This window comes from Balaenoptera musculus, chromosome X, assembly GCF_009873245.2.
Source record: "Balaenoptera musculus isolate JJ_BM4_2016_0621 chromosome X, mBalMus1.pri.v3, whole genome shotgun sequence".
Classification (NCBI taxonomy): domain Eukaryota; kingdom Metazoa; phylum Chordata; class Mammalia; order Artiodactyla; family Balaenopteridae; genus Balaenoptera; species Balaenoptera musculus.
In genome coordinates this window covers 80,880,093-80,899,228 of record NC_045806.1, presented here as the reverse complement: position 1 = coordinate 80,899,228, position 19,136 = coordinate 80,880,093, and the positions used below count along the sequence as shown (strand labels likewise).

Below are 19,136 nucleotides of genomic sequence, written 5' to 3'. Positions count from 1 at the left end.
ACTCTGTAATATGACAAACTCTTCTACCACCAAAACTTTAGAACAAGGTCATGTTCTCAATTTCAGGTACTTTGATTTTTATAAAATATTGTTTACTAATACTCAAACTAAAATATACAATTTCATTCACAATAGATATTGGTAATTTCATAAAGTCATGATTTCATATATGTTGGCATATATTTTAAATGATTCTAAGTATAAAATATATGATTCTAATACTACCCAACATACTAAAATAAAATACTCCTAAACAAATAAAACACAAATATAAAAATGCCAGGCATTTATCTAAAACATTTTCAGATCATTTGCCCTAAGGACCTCAAATTATGATAGCCTTATCTCATGCTTAATGATAGTACAAACATTGAAAGCTAAATTTTACGACATGAAGACATGAATAACTTATAATAATATAAACTCAACAACAGTAAAAACTGTGGGAAACAATTGGTGGATAAAATTTTGTTACATTAATTCAAGTGGAATATTAAAGATCTACAAAACACTTTAAAAATGTTAAAAGGTTTTGATAACATCTGAGAGTCCCCAGTCTCACATCTGCGAGTCCCCCAGTCGGCTCCATCAACCAATTCTATCTTAATTCAAGTATATTTGTCTACTTGAAAGTCTACATTTACCTTTGCAGCATGCAAATGAGCAGAACTACAGAATAAGGAATGTGATATAAAGGATCAAAGAGGTTGAAGTGAGGCTTCTGAATTATCCTCTCAAAAATGGTAGACTATTCCTGGAGATTTCCTTTGTCCCTATTTGATGTCTCTGTTTCTGAGATTCCAGACAGTGCATAGTAAGCAAGACACCCTAGGAGAATTATCACCCTGCTGAGATTCTTTCTATTAACATAGAAAACTGAGCACTGACTATTCAACTAAACGTTTTGCAGGAGGATGTTTGGAAAAAAAAGCAAACCTAACTGAACTGATCCCATTCACCTCAAAAGTCATTTGTTGTATCCTTACCTTGTAACCAGCACTGTGCTAAGGGGACTTTCATGTATGTTTAACTTAATCCTCATAAGAGACTCACCACCTCTTTAGAGGATAAAGACAACGTGCCCGGAGAGGCTAGGTAACTTTCTCAGGCTCACATGGCTGGCAAGTGGCAGAGCTGGGATTCGGACCCAGCTTTTTGACTCCAAACTGAAAGTTGTTATCACTATACTATTTGCCTTACCTAAATGACATATTTTAAAAAAAATAAACATAAGGTTTTTTAAATGGTGTAAAGTGAACTGTTCAACACTATTGAGTTGTTAATGTAAAACAACAACAACAACAAAACCCATCTAGTACATGATAAAGGAAAAAAAATCAAATCACACTCATAGAATTGTCTGTATTCACCACTGAAAAATAATTAAGGCCTATATTTTAAACAATGCTTGATATTTGCAATTTAATGAGAATGCATTCTATCAGAATTTGAACTTAACATGAACACTTTACATTCCTGGGAAAGAGATTTTTTTAAACACATGGAATCAAGTTTTGGTTTTGCCTATAATAATCAAATGTCCAAAACCTCTGTCATGAGGGTTTCCAATGAACATAGAAAATAAAAGCAAATGATTGGAAGCTGATTATCTGAAACTTTACTACCTGTATTTCAGAAATGAAAATAATTCTTCAGACAGTTCTAACCAGGGACAATTTTGCCCACTCGGGGACATGGGTCAATGTCTGAGGCATTTTTGGTTGTCACAACTGGTGGGCTGCAACTAGTAGGCAGAGGTTAAGGGTACTGCTCAACATCCTACAATTTACAGAACAGCACTCCATAAAAAAGAATTAGGTCCTGCCTTAAGCATACGCTTTCAGCACTTGTCAAATAATTTAAAATTTATTTATTGTGTAATATTTAAGACATACAAAAATATATACATAATATAATGACTCTATGTGCCTACCACTGAGCTTAAGAAATAAAGAGCATTCAGTCTCTCTTGTGTATTCCTTCCTGACTGCCTCTCAAAAATATTTTGTAAAGAGATTAAAATACCCATCATGTTATATCTATATTACACTGTGTTAAAGTATGTCATAGCATGTTAACTACACTCTATTATGTTAAATTATACTGTAACTATCATATGACTTTACTAGAATTGAAGACTAGGTACTGTTCTTCTTTACATAGGAGATCTAGAATTATAATAGAGCATTGAAAAAAACAATATGGTAAGTAAATATTTATTCCTTGTATACAGAAAAGAATGTTTTGATTACCTACTGAATGCACAAAAGAGGAAGTGGTTTTTATAGATATAATCAATTACAAAGGTGTTATACTTCATTAAATATATGACTGGCCAACAATCTTTGGATTCAAAGAAAATTAATATAGTAAAAAAAGAGTAGGAAGATAGTAGGAAAAAACAGTGTAATTGTTCTCCATCTCTGTTAGTTTAATTGAGGGCATTGGCACCTGGACACTCTGCCCTCCATTTCTCTTGCGCTGAGAGACTTCGGCTTTTTGTCCAGAGGCAGTCTTATAGCTACAAGTTAGAGTAGGGGGTGTTGGGTCTAACCTTGCTTCTCATTTCCTAATTCAGGGTTCTGGAAGTCTAAGGAAAATAAGGGCACTTTCCAAGTTCTACAATTGCAAGGGAATTCCTAGTCAACCCCAAACATCATCTCACATCAATAGACTCAGTGGACCTGTAGTATGAAAGGGCCAGAATTTTAATGAAGTTCTACCATGGCTTAAAGTCTACAAGGCCGCATAAAATATGATCTCTGAGGCCACACCTTGCTCAACTATTAATAGGACCTATGCTTTGTTCAAAGTATAAATAGGCTAAATTTTTTTTTTTGCATTTTTAAAATATGGTTTACAGTATGACTAGTACAAGAAAAATTAATGAATTGTTTAAAGCTACCTCTTCTTTCTTTGTGAAACAGTCTGGTATCAATTGTAGAAAACAGCACAACCAGTAATGGTGACAATTGAAATACCGGTATTAATCAACAATAGACATAGAGGGGATGAAAATAAATAGTCATCACATTTGCTTGGAATAGGTGTGATTTTACCAACAGACTGAAAGTAGCAAACAAGGGCCAAAGAAAACTTCAGTGAAGGAAGGGTAAAGAAAAGAAAAAAAAAATTACTCAACTAACCAGTTAGAAGCAAAAGATGAAAAAGAACAGCAGCTCACAGATACAAGTATTTTGAGATTACAATAGCATGACATAAAGTAACTATTTATTCCTCCATGATGAGAAATGGGAAAGAAATGTCTTGTGATTGTTGCCATCGTTGTTAATGTTTCATTTTCCCTAAAGAACTATGAAAATGAATGTGGTAAATACAAGTTGTTATTTCAGACAAAAATGTTTTCAAATTCTACAATACTAATGCCATTATAGCCTTAATTGATATACTTGTAGTCTTCTAAAGTCATCAACCCTTGTAAAGTGCATGTACACATGCAGAATCACAAGCCTGCATAAAATACAGATGGTCGATAACCACGTAAATAGATCAATGATTACAAAGATGGATTGAGGAGACAAAAACGAGCTCTACTATTACACATGCATGAATTTCCTGACTATAAGAATAATTATACTCTAGAACTGGTTAATTGAGGGAAGTTGAAGAATCTTTTTTCCCTGCAGAATCGATAGATACCCATCTATCTTTGATGACTTAGGAGGAGCATTGCCTGGAATCAGGGGAATGGATTGTATGACCTTTGCTCCACTCTCATCATTTTGTCAGGACCCAACAATAAGTTCTATAAATCATAAAATCTGTTTTGAGACATAAAATAACATTTGAAAACATAATCATGTGGTTACCTGTAGACCCCTACACATTGGGTTCAGAGTTGGATACTTGAATGGGTTTCAGAAAAGTAACAGAGCCAGCATAAATGGAAACTATCTGAGGAAGAAAAAGCCAGCTGGAATATTCCCGTGCATGTGAATGCAGCTCTTTTTCCCCTTTCCTGTTTGTCCATTTCTGTTCCCCTCTAACCTTAAAAGAACCTAATTATAGGAATGAGATCACTAAACTATTGAAACTAACTCCTGACTTATGCTCTCCTGAATGCACACCATGCCTTGTCTAACCTGTTGATGCTTTTCCTAAAGAGGAGTAAGAATGTAGAATTAAGCAGATAAAAATGGCTAGCTCTCTACCCCCTACAGCCCCCTTAGCAATCCTGCAGGCAGATCATGCAGGCAAAATAACATTTGAAGAGTCAGCCAGTCTGCATGCAATGGAGAATGATGCAGAACCCAACCTCCTGCCTCGATAATTCACTGAGATTCTCCCCCACTGCCATTTCTCCCTTTAAAAACTGTCATGGCTTAGCAGAATCTTCGGAGTTGGTCTCTGGATACAAGTCCACCTCTCCCCAGATTGCCAGCTTTTCTGATCAAAGCACCTTTCCTTTCTACCAACACTTGCCTCTCGAATTATTGGCTTATGAGTGGCGAGCAGCTAAACCTGAGCTCAGTAACACATGTATCACAGAAAGACATCTGTGGAGGTATTTCTGTAGTTTCCAGGTAAGAAGGAGATACCCTAGAGCTCTATTTCACCAAGGGAGAATTATTTAGAACGATTAGGACCCTTTACACAAAAAAAGAATTTATTTAAATGAAATAAAAGAAGAAAGGAAAGGAGGGGGGGAAGAAGGAAAGAAAGAAGGAGGGAAGTGAGACAGAGTAGGAAAAAGGGCAGGAGGAAGGGAGGAAAGGAAGGAAAATTCAGAGAAAACAAAGTGGGTGGAAGGGGAGCAGAAAATATTATACTGGACAGTTGCATGCCCAACAGGAATGCATCTGTCCCTTAAAAATAAGGGCAACAGAGACCAAAAGACAATAAATAGAACATTTGCTTAAGGAATACAGGTGTCTAGTAAATAGTGTGGATTGTTTGAAGAAAGAACTGCAAGAAAATAACTACTTTAAGTACGACACTACAACTGAGGATATCAAGAGAGGTCTCTTTTCCCCTGATATCATTCTCTTATTCATCACTCCTCAAAACTCTCTCCTGTGCTAGCTTGTGTGATGCACCAAAGAACCTGGCACTCCCTCTGATATGCTGGCTCCCTTTGTTCTGATTTCTCTAACAACATCCATCCCCTCAACCTGTGTGGTCTCCAGAAATGTGGACCTTAACGTTCCAATGGTCACTTTTTTCACTATCAACCTCAAGAATTTCTCTGGTCTTTAAACTAGAACAATCATTTCTTTGCAAATGACTCCCCAAATCCTTAATTTCAGTCATCATCTCTATTCTGACTTCCAACACATATTCTAATGCAATGTATCTGTAAAATTTTCTCCTCTACCCTGGAAGTATTTTCTCTCCCACATGATTTGCCTCTTTTTATTAGTAGTACAACCATTCTCTCTATCACCAAGATTTTTCGATGAATCTTTTCTTTGTAACTTCTTATTTATCCACCTTTCCTCTTTTTTCTCTACCCACAATGTATTGCAGGGCTTCACTGTACCTTATACTTGTTTTTCTGTTTTTGTTTTTGTTTTTTTTCAGCCATGCCACGTGGCTTTGCGGGATCTTAGTTCCTTGACCAGGGATTGCACCCAGGCCCTCAGTAGTGAAAGCATGGAGTCCGAACCACTGGACTGCCAGGGAATTCCCCTATACCTTATACTTGAAATTACAATTATCTCCCCATCTCTAATCTCTTTTCACAAAGCCATTTGGCATACTGCAGCTACAGAAATCTTCCTAAACACACATGTAAACATGTCCAAATCCAATAGCTTGGCATTCAAGTTATCTACCAGGGGTCAAAAAGCCTGATGCTTATAGGGACTAGGAATAAATCAGAGTGGGTAAAACGCAGTGGGGGGTGGTAGGGCCTGTGGCAAATGGGACAGTATGTAACACTCATATTCTACCATTTAAGCACTACAAAGGCCAAAGAAAACATACTGTAGGTCACTAATTTGTGATCTCTACGCCTCAAGAGTATGACCCCAACAAATCTTTTACATGCTCTTTCTCATTGCCACCCTACATGACTTCTGAGGCATACCAGAATATAAATATTTTCCTTTAGATGCTCAAGCCTTTGCCCACTATTCCCTTTTCCTAGCCTTCTCTAACTGAGCCCTAATAATGTTGCAAAGTCCAGTTTAAGTTACACTTCTCCCAAAAAAACACTGTAACCACAGGCCACCCAAACCTACAGCTCCCCTTCTGTGAGCCTCTGTACTAGTTTCTTTCTATTTTTATTAGATTTTATTTTTTAGAGCAGTTTTAGTTTTACAGCAAAACTGAGCAGCAAAATACAGAGAATTCCCATGTATTTCCTGCCCTTATACATGTATAGCCTCACCAACTATCAACACCCTCCCCACTAAAATGCTACATTTGTAACAACTGTTGAACCTACACTGACACATCAATATTGCCTAAAGTCCACAGTTTACATTAGGGTTCACTCTTCCTTTTGTACATTCTATGGGATTTTAACAAATGTATGACATGTATCCACAATTATATTACCACACAGAATAGTTAGTTTCACTGCTCTAAAAGGCGCAGTGGTTGAGAATCTGCCTGCCAATGCAGGGGACACGGGTTCGAGCCCTGGTCTGGGAAGATCCCACATGCCACGGAGCAACTAGGTCCGTGAGCCACAATTACTGAGCCTGCGCGTCTGGAGCCTGTGCTCCGCAACAAGAGAGGCCGCGATAATGAGAGGCCCACGCACCGCGATGAAGAGTGGCCCCCACGTGCCTCAACTAGAGAAAGCCCTCGCACAGAAACGAAGACCCAACACAGCCATAAAAAAAAAAAAAAAAAAAAAAAGTCCTCTGTGCTCTGCGTATTCATCCGTCCCTCTCCACTAATGCCTGGTAACCACTGATCATTTTACTGTCTTGCGATATTTTTAAGGGAAACTTCTAAGTCATGTAACTGGGAAACTTTTTCTTTTTAAAATGTTTTTTCCAGTTTTATTAAGATATATAACACTGTGAAAGTTTAAGATGTAAAATGTGATTATTTGATATATGCATATACTACAAAATGATTATCAGAATAAGGTTCCTTTAAACACCCATCACATATACAATGGAATATTACTCAGCCATAAAAAGAAATGAAATTGGGTTATTTGTAGTGAGGTGGATGGACCTAGAGTCTGTCATACAGAGTGAAGTAAGTCAGAAAGAGAAAAAGAAATACCATATGCTAACACATATATATGCAATCTAAATAAAAATAAATGGTTATGAAGAACCTAGGGGCAGGACGGGAATAAAGACGCAGACCTACTAGAGAATGGACTTGAGGACACGGGGAGGGGGAAGGGTAAGCTGGGATGAAGTGAGAGAGTGGCATGCACATATATACACTATCAAATGTAAAATCGATAGCTAGTGGGAAGCAGCTGCACAGCACAGGGAGATCAGCTCGGTGCTCTGTGACCACCTAGAGGGGTGGGATAGGGAGGGTGGGAGACACAAGAGGGAAGAGATATGGGGATATATGTATATGTATAGCTGATTCACTTTGTTATAAAGCAGAAACTAACACACCATTGTAAAGCAATTATACTCCAATAAAGATGTTAAAAAAAAAAAAACACCCATCACAACATATAGTCATAACTTTTCTTTATTCTGGCAAGGACTTTTAAGACTTACTCTCTTAGCAACTTTCAAATATACAGTACAGTACTATTAACTATAGTCACCATGGTGTACATTACATCCCCAGAACTTATTCATTTTATAGCTGGGATTTTGTACCCTTGAGCCAGTTTCATCCATTCTCACCTTCCCTCCACCCCTGGCAAACAAACAACAATCTACTCTGTTCCTATGAGTCTGGTTTGTCTTAATTCCACATATAAGTGATACCCCACAGTATTTGTCTTTGCCTGACATATTTCACTTAGCATAATGTCCTCAAAGTCCATCCATGTTGTCACATATCGCAGGATTTCCTTTTTAAAATCTGAATAATATTCCTGTGTGTGTGTGTGTGTGTGTGTGTGTGTATACATACATACATACATCACAACTTTATCCACACATCCGTCAATGGACACCGAGGTTGTTTGCATGCCTTAGCTATTGTAAAAAAAAAAAAAAAATGCTGCAATGAACATGGACATTTGGATCTCTCTTTGATATGGTGATTTTATTTCCTTCAAATATATACACAGAAGTGAGATTTCTGGATCATACAGTAGTTCTATTTTAATTTTTTAAGGAATCTCTGTACCTTTTTCCATAGTGGTGTACCAACTTACATTCCCTCCAACAGTGCACAAGAGTTCCCTTTTTTTCATATCCTCACCAGCATTATCTGTCTTTTTGATAACAGCCATTCTAACAGGTGTGAGGTGATATCTCATTGTAGTTTTGATTTGCATTTCCCTGATGATTAGTGATACTGAGCACCTTTTCATGTACAGGTTGGCCATTGGAATATCTTCTTTGGAAAATGTCTACTCAAGTCCTTTGCCCAATTTTTATTGTAGTGTCTTTATCTGGCTTTAGTATCAGGGTAACGCTGGCCTCAAAAAATGAGCTTGTGGGTGTTCCTTCCTCTTCAATTTTTTGGAAGTGTTTCAAAAGGATCAATGTTAATTCTTTTTTAAAGGTTTGGTAGAATTCACCAGTGAAACAGTCTGATCCCAGACTTCTCCTTGAGAGGTTTTTAAATACTGTTTCAATATCCTTAGTCATTACTGATGTGTTCATATTTTCTATTTCTTCAGGATTCATTCTTGGTAAGTTGTATGTCACTAGGAATTTATTCATTTCTTCAATTAGTTGGTATCTGTTTCTAGTAGTCTCTTATGATCCATTGTATTTCTTTGATATGGGTTGCAATGTCTCCTCTTTCATTATGATTGTATTTATCTGAGTCTTCTCTCTCTTTTTCTTAGTCTAGCTAATGGTTTGTCAAATTTACCTTTTCAAAAAATTACCTCTTAGTTTCATTGATCTTTTCTATGGTCTTTTACTCTCATTTATTTCTGCTCTAGCCTTTATTATTTCCTCCCTTCTACTAACTTTGGGATTAGTTTTTGCTTATTTTTCTATTTCCTTGAGGAGTAAAGTTAGGTTGTTTGAGATCTTTCTTTCTTCTTGATGTGTTTATCCCTATAAACTTGCCAGTTAGAATTGCTTATTTATCCCCATCCAATAAGTTCTGGTATGTTGTGTTTCCATTTTGATTTGTCTCAAGGTATTTCTTTATTTCTTCTTTTTTCCTTCTTTGATCCATTAGTTGTTCAGGAGTATTATGTTTAATTTTCATGTTTCTATGCATTTTCCACCTTTCCTCCTGTTATTGATTTCTAGTTCTATGTCACTGTGGTCAGAAAAGATATGTGATACAATTTCAATCTTCTTAAATTTGCTATCTATTAACTATCGTATGATCTATCTTGGAGAATATTTCATGTGTACTTGAAAAGAATATGTAGTCTGCCTCTGTCGGATGAAATGTTCTGTATATGTCTGTTAGGTTCATTAAGTCGTAGTGTTGTTCAAATCCACTGTTTACTTATTGATTCTCTGTATGGATGGTGTATCCATTGTTTAAAGTGGGGTACTGAAGTCCCCATCTATTACTTTATTGTTGTTTATTTCTCCTTTTAGCCCTTGTTTTAGTTCTATTAGTATTTACTTTATATATTTAGATGTTCCAGTGTTGGATGCATAAATATTTACAACTGTTACATCTTCTTGATGAACTGACCACTCTGTCATTACATAATGACTGTCTTTGTCTGTTTTGACCATTTTTTTGCTTAATGTCTATTTTGTCTGTTGTAAGTATCACAACCCTTGCTTTCTTTTGGTTACTATTTGCTTGAAGTATCTTTTTCCATCCCTTCAATCTCAAGCTATGTGTGTACTTAAAGCTAAAGTGAGTCTCTTATAGACAGAATATCTTTTAATCTTGTTTTTTACATTCAGGCTATTCTATGTCTTCTGATTGGAGATTTTAATACTTTTATCTTTAAAGTAATTGTTGATAGGTAGGAACTTGCTTTTGCCTTTTGTTAATTGTTTTCTGAATGTTTTGTTCCTTGCTTCTTCTAATGTTCTCATCCTTTGAGATTTGAGTATTTTTTGTGGCAGTATGCTTTGACTCCTTTATCAAAATCTTTTGTGTATCTACTATAGGCTTTTCCTTTGTGGTTACCATGAGGCTTACATAAAATATATTTATAACATCCTAATTTAAACTGATAACAACTTAATTTCAATAGCATACTAAACTTTATAATTTTACTTCTTGCCCCCCTCACAGTTTACATTATTTTAGGTTACAATTTACACTTTTTATAATGTGTACCTAATGACAGATTATTGAAGTTATGATTATTTTTAATACATTTGTTTTTTTAACTTTTAAACTAGAGTTGTAAGTGAATTATGCAACACCATTATAATATTAGAGAATCTGACTTTGGCTACATATTTACCATCACCAGTGAGTTTTACACATTCATATGTTTTTACCGTTTAAATTAGCATCTTTTCATGTTAGCATGAAAAACACCCTTTAGTATTTCTAGTGATGATGAACTCCTTCAGCTTTGTTTGTTTGAGAAAATATTTATCTTTTCTTCATTTCTAAAGGACAGCTTTTCTGGGTAGACTGGTCTTGGTTGACAGGTGTTCTTCGTTTTTTTTTTTTCTTTCAATATTTTGAATATATCATTCCACATTTTCCTGGCCTGTAATATTTCTTTTGAGAAATTCACTGATAGTCCTGTAGGCTTTCTTCACTCTTTTTCATTCTTTTTCCTTTTTACTCCTATGACTGGATAATTTCAAATGGCCTACCTTCCAGGTCACTTGTCTCTCTTCTGCTTGATCAAGTGTGATATTGAATCTCTCTATTGAATTTTTCAGTTCAGTCATTGTATTACTCAGCTCTAGGATTTCTGTTTGTTTGTGTGTTTTTCTGATGGTCACTTTTCCTTTGTTCAACTTCTCATTTTGTTTATGCATTGTTTTCCCAATTTTGTTTAGTTGTCTTTCTGTGTACTGCTATAGTTCACTGAACTTCTTTAAGAGGATTATTCTTAATTATTTTTCAGAAAGTTCATAGATCTCCATTTCTTTAGGGTCAGTTATTGGAGTCCTATTAGTTTCCTTTGGTGGTGTCATTTTTACCTGATTCTTTGTGATTCTTGACTCCTTGCATTAGTATCTGCACATTTGAATAAGTGGTCTTCTTTCCCAGAATTTATGTTTGCTATCACAGGGTAAGACCTTCACTCATCAGCCCAACCTGGAGTACTAGATGAGTCAGCTGGTAGCATTTTTTTGGCAAGTGGGGCTTGCTATTGGAGTCCCTAGTTGGATGACGCTATTGCCCAGTATCTGAGGTCAGAGGGGGTGCCACTGGTTGAGCTCCATTGTTGGGTGTAACTGCTGGCTGAGCTCCACATTCAAGCAGGGCTATTGCGTGGATGCCCAGATTGAGTGGGGCTACTGACTGTGCTCTATGGTCAGGTGGGGCCACTAACTGGGTTCTGTAATCACCTCTGGTCAGGCGAGGTGACAGGCTGTGTTCCCGGGTAGGGTGGTGCTACTGGTTGGCAAGTGGGCAGGGCTATGAATGGGCTTTGCAATTGCTCCTGGTCAGCTGAGGTCTCAGGCTGTGCTCCTTGAGTGAATGGCACTGCTGGCTGGACTATGTTCAGTTGGAGCTGCAGGCTGTGCTCTGTCATCAAGTAGGGCTTCAGGCTGTGCCCTAATGTTGCACAGGGCTGCAGGCTGGGCCTCACGACCTGGTAGGCTACTGGATATGCCCTGACCGGGCTCTCTGGTGGTGAGGGACTTCCAACTGTATCCTGCAGTTGGGTGGGGCTAGGGACTGTGCTCTGTGGTCAGGCACGGTCACTGTCTAGGGTCCCTTATCAGGTGAAGCAACAGGCTATGCTCCACAGTTGGGCAGGGTAACTGGCTGGGTTCCCTGCTTGGAGGAGGCTGCAGGCCTGGACAAGGCTAGATGTTCAGCAATCGGGCAGGGTCATAGATTGTACTCTGCTGTTGGGTGGGGTTATAGTCTGGACTCCGTGGCTCAGTGTTACTGCAGATTGGGCTCTGAGACTATCCAGGGTCACTGTTCAAGCTCCCTGGTTATGTGGAGCCAAAGAGTATGCTTAACAGTTGGGCAAGGCTGCTTGCTTGGCTCTCCGACCAAGCAGGGCTATAGCATGGGCTCCACAGTGGCCTGGGTTCTCAGGCTAGGCTACTTGGACAGGTAAGACTAGAGGCTATGCTCAGCAGTTACACAGGGCTGCAAATCTGCTTTCCAGCCCACGCAGGACAGCAGAACAAGCTCCATGGCTGGCACAGCCCATTGACCAGGCACCCAAATCAGGTAGAACTGTCCACCGAACTCTCTAGCCAGATGGGGCCACCAGTTTGGCTCCGAAGATGCGCAGAGCCACTGGCTGGGATCTCTGCTTGGGCACTGCTACAAGCAGAAATGCAGTCTGCCAAGATCTAAGTGCTGTTGCTGTAAGCCCCACCTCAACTTCTCCACCTCTATCTGATCTCCAGTGGTTGAGCCCCACAGATTCCCCCAGTTATCTCTATGAAGTGTGGCCCAAATGGTCCTTCTGAGAAGCGTCCCACAGTGCTGGGGGAGCTAGACGTCCACCTAGGGTTCTCTTTTTCCAGTGGAGAAACTATAGGCCCAGGGGGCCCTCTCGGTGCAGTGCTGTGCCAGTCTGGGGAGGGGCAATGTGGCCAGAATGTAGCTGATCCTCTCACCCTTCTAATGTGGTACTTTTTAGTCTGCCATCTCGATTGGCAAACTTTTCTGTACTAGTTTCTATCCTCTTCGTTTTTGCCATGAACTCTTTAACACCAGCTTACGGATCCCTTCTCAAAATAAAGTAAAATACATAAAAATACAAAAGAAACCAATTATATTGAAATAGTTATCAAGATATTTAAGAAAATAAATTGTGATATAATAATAGATGTGCTTCTTGATTAAAGCATTAAAAAATAAGATCTAGTGGCAGCTTTAATAACTAGTGTAATTTTGAAGTAGTTATGACTGTAAATAATATTTCAAGATATCTGCCACAAATTTAATGTGATAGGAAAACATTTATTATTTCTATTAGTGACAAAGTTAGAGGTACTGTTAATACCACTTTGGTTTGTTGCCTATATTGTTAATCAGATGAAATACTAAATATTAGTTAGCAGGTAAAGAAAATAAAGAGGCAGTATTTTTCACATCTAAGTTCAGGAGCCCCTGAATTCTCTCCATGGGTCTCCCAGGGGCCTTTGGACCCCTGGTTAAAAACCCCTGCTTTATACATATCTTTGTAATTATTCTGCAGCAATTTTATACTGCCTTCTATGTTAATCATCTTTTTTTCTGCTTAGGCTTTGTGAATATGACCATAATCTCCCTACCAACGTGAATTTCCTCAGCATTTAAGAATCATTTGCATGCACTGATGTTCTAAAATAGAATATACTGTTATTTTTCCTTCAATACTTGAATCACTTTTTTAAAACTGCTAATTTCTTTTTTTTTTGGTCAATGTTCTATATGTAAATGTGCCTACAAATATTTCATTTTTACCACTGATGTCCTAAAAACACTGGTCTTAGAGTTTTCTCTCAATAGATCAAATTAAATTACACTAAAGCAGATTTTCAAAGCTGAAATAATAACTCCAAGAATCACCTAAATTTAGTACACATTATTTGGAACTAACTCATAATTGCATATATTAGAAGCTCCTCAACAATCTCAGGATATGGTGTACTTTTTAAGTGTTTCTATGTGTTCTTGTAAGTATTTTAGGACTTTTCAACTTCTTCCATATAGTGAACTTGGTTTCTAGCTTCAATTTAGATATTTTGAAATAAAGGAGACATTAATATTTTTATTAATAACCTTAAATTTGGGGCTCTCTTTTGCTGATTAAATTAACATCTGGGGGTTTGTTTTTGTTCTGTTTTGTTTTTTTAGTAAAGGATTTATCCTGCCAAATAACTAAAATCTATTAGTTGTCTGGCAGGAAAGAGCCTATTGACCCATACTAAGAGAGATAATACTGGTGTTAATTCAAGTCTCTGGGAAGCAATGTGTCCTTAATTGTTTTTTGTTGTTTTTGTTGTTATGAGGAGACAACCATGCCACATGAGCAACAAACTATGATTATGCATGGATGGAGTTTAGCACTGTAATCAAATAGAACTTACAACAAAGTTAATCTGATGATACATATTTAATGCTATGCATTATCAATGTGCTACATGGTAATTAGTCATAAATGGTAAACAGCTCCTTTGAATGGCAAATTGATGTTACTTTTGCATCACTGAAGCAAACCCTTTCTAGGATGGGAGGGAGAAAGGCAGTGGTGATCTAGTCTTTTCTCTGGCCTGAGGGCAGCAGTCTCCTTTGGGTACTTGAAAATCAAATGACTGTTTCTACCCAGGACCTTCCTCCTTACTAGAAGATACTCAGACATTGGATTTGTCTGCATAAACGCAATATTAACTTTCATAACTCAGATGAGTTATTCACAATTTGTGCCTCGTACCCAAGCAGCACAATTCCAGTCATGCATACTATTAAATTACATGTTAAATTGTTTTCTCCTACAAGCAGAAGTAAGAAAATGAGTCTTGATTGAGCAGGGTAAGGAATGAGAAGAAATTTTAGAGTATCTGGCATCGAGGAGGAAGGCAAGCCAGCTTGGAAAAAAGTCTTCAGTGGCCTGCTTTAAACAAAAGGAAAGCACAAAATTGTTGGGGCAAAGGATGCAAGTGATAAAACACACAGAGATGTGAAAAAGAGAAAGATACAGGCTTAGAAAAGGGAATGGATGTCCAGAAAAGAGGAAGAGATGAGACAGAAAAAGGTTAACCCATCCCCAGCAAACAGGAAATACACGGAAGCAAGGGGTATAACACTCGCAGAAGGAGCCTGGCAGGATCTACACTTCGTGGTTCTCCTTCACTCACCTTCCGAGATTTAGCATGATAATGTGATTTCACAAGCAGTCCTTTTGACTGCATAGTGGATAAGATTAAACCAGCTGAATTCAATAATTTAGACATAATTTACTGCCTTCTCCAAATTGAAAGCAATTCCTTCCTCCCAACTGGACCAGGAAATTTAAAGAGAGAAACAAATATGTATCGTTTATGCTACAAAATCAAGTGAAACAGAAAAAAAAAAAAAAAATCCCACGTAATACATTTCTATATATACATTTTTAAAGCTTGTTGCGTATTAGAGGGCCATTCATAAGTGAGAGCCCTTCTGTTTCTTACATTCCCTAAAGAGCTGAAAACATGACTTAAAAAATAATAAATGTTTTTAATGTTACTGGTAAATAAATATCACAGTAGCATTCTGCATATTTACATTCTTTTTTATTTACTAAGGCATGTGAAGGAAAAGCTACAGTTTTAATGGGCAAAATAAATGCCTACATTGATTAATTCTTCAAAATATGGTTCTCTTTTACTAAAATCTGATCATACAGAAAAGACTAGAAAGCTTCAACTACTGAATAGGAGTCAGATGTTTGTTTGCCTCTTTGTACTTTAAAATGAAACTGTCCAACTGGATAAAAAGAGGGAGAACTAAGTCACATTTAGGCTTTTTAACTTGCTCATTCTGACTATTGTGCAAAGAATCACGGGAATAAGGCGGGCAGGACAAATGTGATCAACTCTCCATTTCAACTCAGAGAACTCTGGACTTGGCTAGCTGGACAAAGAAAACACATTTTTCAAAAAACTTTTCCACAAGGGAATTTCTTAGCACAGTGTAACTTTCGTTGAGGTTAATAAAGTTGTGTCATGATAATAAAGAGCCTACATAAACTCATTAACCCTTAGTCCTACAGGGTAAACTGTAATGCAAGCCTACACTATGCAATGGAGAAACTTCTATATAGACACAGCCTGCTCAAATGGCAGACACTGGTGCTCTGAGATTTAGAGACAGTCTAAGGGGAGGTATAACAAAATTGTTACAGCATAAACTACTCAATCTTCTCAAAATCAAAGCAAGCCACGTGGCTCAAAAACAAACAACAACAAAAAACCTGCAATGACTATGCCCATCCATGAAATACCTTGCAGTTCTTCCTTCCAAAAATTAAACCAGACAGGGTCAAACATATGAAGAATTCTAAGAATTAGATCTAATAGAGTGCTTTATTCTACCAAGCAGTTTATTTGGTGTAATCCTCACAGTGACCTAGTAATGTCAGATGAGAAGATAGGGCTTTAGCAAACTGACATAGTTTGCCCATAGGAGGCAGAATAATAGAATAAAAAGAGCAATGGCTTTAGAGTCTTGATAGGCTTTGTTCTGAGTCTCAGCTCTACTACTCTGCCACTTACCAGCTAGGTGACAGTGGGCAATCTCTCTAAGCCTCAGTTTCCTGATGTGTAAATGAGGATAATAGTACTTATCTCATAGGACTGTTGCAGGATTCAATGAGATAAAATATATAAAGCGTACAATCCCCAGCACGTTAAGTGCTTAACAAGGGATAACTTTACCATTCACCCATTGATCCTGAGGAAGCTATTTTAACCTCTTGGCCTGTACACTTTTACGTCCATACAATGGTAATAACAATATCTACTTAAAAGTGTCACTGTGATGATGAAATAGATGCAATTTTATGTACAGAGGATGATGTGTCTACATGTGCACAAACTTAAATTTAAAAGGACACATATCTAATAAATGGCAGACACATACCTAGAACCTAGATCATCTGAGTCCTCTTACTGCCCACACAGCTAGATATTCCTAATTCTACTATCCAAACATAGAAGAACATTTTCACACAATTCCATCGAAAGGACAGCAATCTAGAAATACCTGTGAAAATGAAATTTAAAAGCAAAATATGCAAGTTACCTGAATTAAGGCCTCACTCAACATGTCTTCATTAACCTCCAGAATGATGTTTTTTATATCTTCATATGGCATACGATATGATCCTAGGAAGATAGCTAAAATAAAAATTGATTTTATTAAAAAGAGAGCAGCATCACAATTTTAAAGTCCTAATAAATACCTGATTCCCATTTCATAGACTCAAAATATGAAATTCCTGTCACTAATATTACTCTACAGAATTATGATCAAACAAAAGTAGCTTCCATTTGATGGACTATACTAGTCATCTAGGCAAGATGGCCTATTAGCTCAGGGTCTAACGTTTACAGCTCATGCGTATTTATATACAAGATAAAACTACTAACAGCACTGATGACTACATGCTTACGCGTTTTAGATGAAGCTAATACAAAATAACCCGTGAAAAGTTCGAAATTTTATCTCAAGTAGGCCTTTTAATTCAACGTAGAATTTACCGTGGAGATTGTCAGATGCATCCAATACAGCCCTTCTCGAGAATGACAGTAAAGTAACCCGACACTAAGAAAACCATATCAATCTACTTTGCAGGTCTCCCACATAAGAAGAAATTAAAGTGTCTGAATCCTCGATGTTCTCTGCGTCCCTGATGACATTCATGAGGTGTGCTATTAGTTGCTTTTATGTTGAATCAACGATTTCCCTTGTCAATTTTTTCTTAAATGGATATGTATTATGTCATATGGGAATAATTCAACAAATTATACCTAGAAAAGCTTACACTGACTCAGAAAGCGTTGTTCAACAATACATTCCACTTTAACCTCCATTGAACATACTTTTTAAAGAACATATATGTGTTCTTATCACCAGAACATAAATATATTCCTAAGATTTTTTTTTTTTTTTCATGGAGAGGTCTATATGCCTTCACTGGTACCTAAAGAAAAAGCATCCTCCCCTGTCCAGGCAAATGATTACCTAGACATAAACACCAAATGAGACCTCCATAATCCAAATAAATAATGTTGACAGATATCAACTAGCAATTAAGATCATACTACGTTTTTTTTTTTTAAAAAAAGTACTGAACATCCACTTTATAAAAAAAAAAGGACTGTCGGGTAAGCAATGTACACAGGAAAAACAGCTATTAGGAGACTACTTTTCTGACAGGAACATTCCTACTGACATAAGAATGAGAATGACGAGTTGTTTATTTTAATCTGATTCTCTATAGCACACTCCTTCACAAAATAAACTCCCAAGGTATTTCTCTGCATACTTAGAAATGCTTGATGTGCTGAAATTTCTCATACATAGTGTTTTAGTATCCTCAGAATATAAACAGCATACTGTGGTGACACACACACACACACACACACACACAAAAAAGCTAAATTTAATACAGAGTGGAGACTATGTCAAAAAAAACTTAGGACCTGTGTAAATGAAGATGGGTTTAACTGTCCAGCTACTTTAGGAAAAGCGTATTTAATGGTTGACTGCTTTGTTAAAGGCTTTAAGGTTCACTAACCAGTTTTAAAGTACAGTGGTTAACAACTAGCTCACATCACAATTCCTTCAAATATAAAGCAAATAGTAGTAAAAGGATTTGCCCAATGTGACTAGTGAATACTCTAAAACTATCACTCCCAGGCCTAGGCAGAAGGAAAAAAAATATAACACTCTTTTCAACTCTGCCTTTCCTCTCACTGTGGCCTCTAACAATGCTGAATGATCAGTACTTTCCAAAGCTTTATTATTCATAAATTTCACCTGGCCTAGCCGAGGCTAAATTATGGTAGTCTCTATTATGGCTGAATGACAAAAAGGCAGCCTAAATCATGTTTACACAGAATTTTGTTCCTAGTAGGTGCTAAATATACCTGTTCAAAGAAGTTACAACTTTGTTTTAAATACATCCAACAACCCCTTACCACCACCATCACCACCACTCCCTACTGAGAAAATAATCACATACAAAGATTCTGGGCTGTTTTGGGATCCAAAATTCTCAACTCTTTCACTTTCTTCTTTGTAGGCAGGGTCTTCTTTTCTTCAAAAGCTTCTGCATTCTTTTGAACTGAAAGAAAAATGTTGATTCATAAATAATAACAGTGCTAATCCAAATACACAGAATCACATTAGTAAGGCATATTAACTACATTAATAAAGCTCATGCCCAAATCAATAAATGGGTTTATTTCATTAGTTCAAGGAAGAGGATAAACATAAAAATATAG

At 37.0% G+C, this 19,136-nt stretch overlaps 1 protein-coding gene across 3 annotated transcripts in view; it reads right to left on the bottom strand.

The window, feature by feature from the left end:
- The window catches only part of DIAPH2 (diaphanous related formin 2), an 856,317-nt gene that overhangs the window by 451,439 nt on the left and 385,742 nt on the right, over positions 1–19,136 (bottom strand). For all 3 annotated transcript variants that reach the window (XM_036839916.1, XM_036839917.1, XM_036839915.1), the window contains 2 exons: positions 18,875–18,976; positions 16,930–17,024 (listed from right to left, as the gene is read on the bottom strand). In XM_036839916.1, the coding sequence (XP_036695811.1) occupies positions 16,930–17,024; positions 18,875–18,976 (197 nt within the window). The remainder of the gene's footprint in view (positions 1–16,929; positions 17,025–18,874; positions 18,977–19,136) is intronic.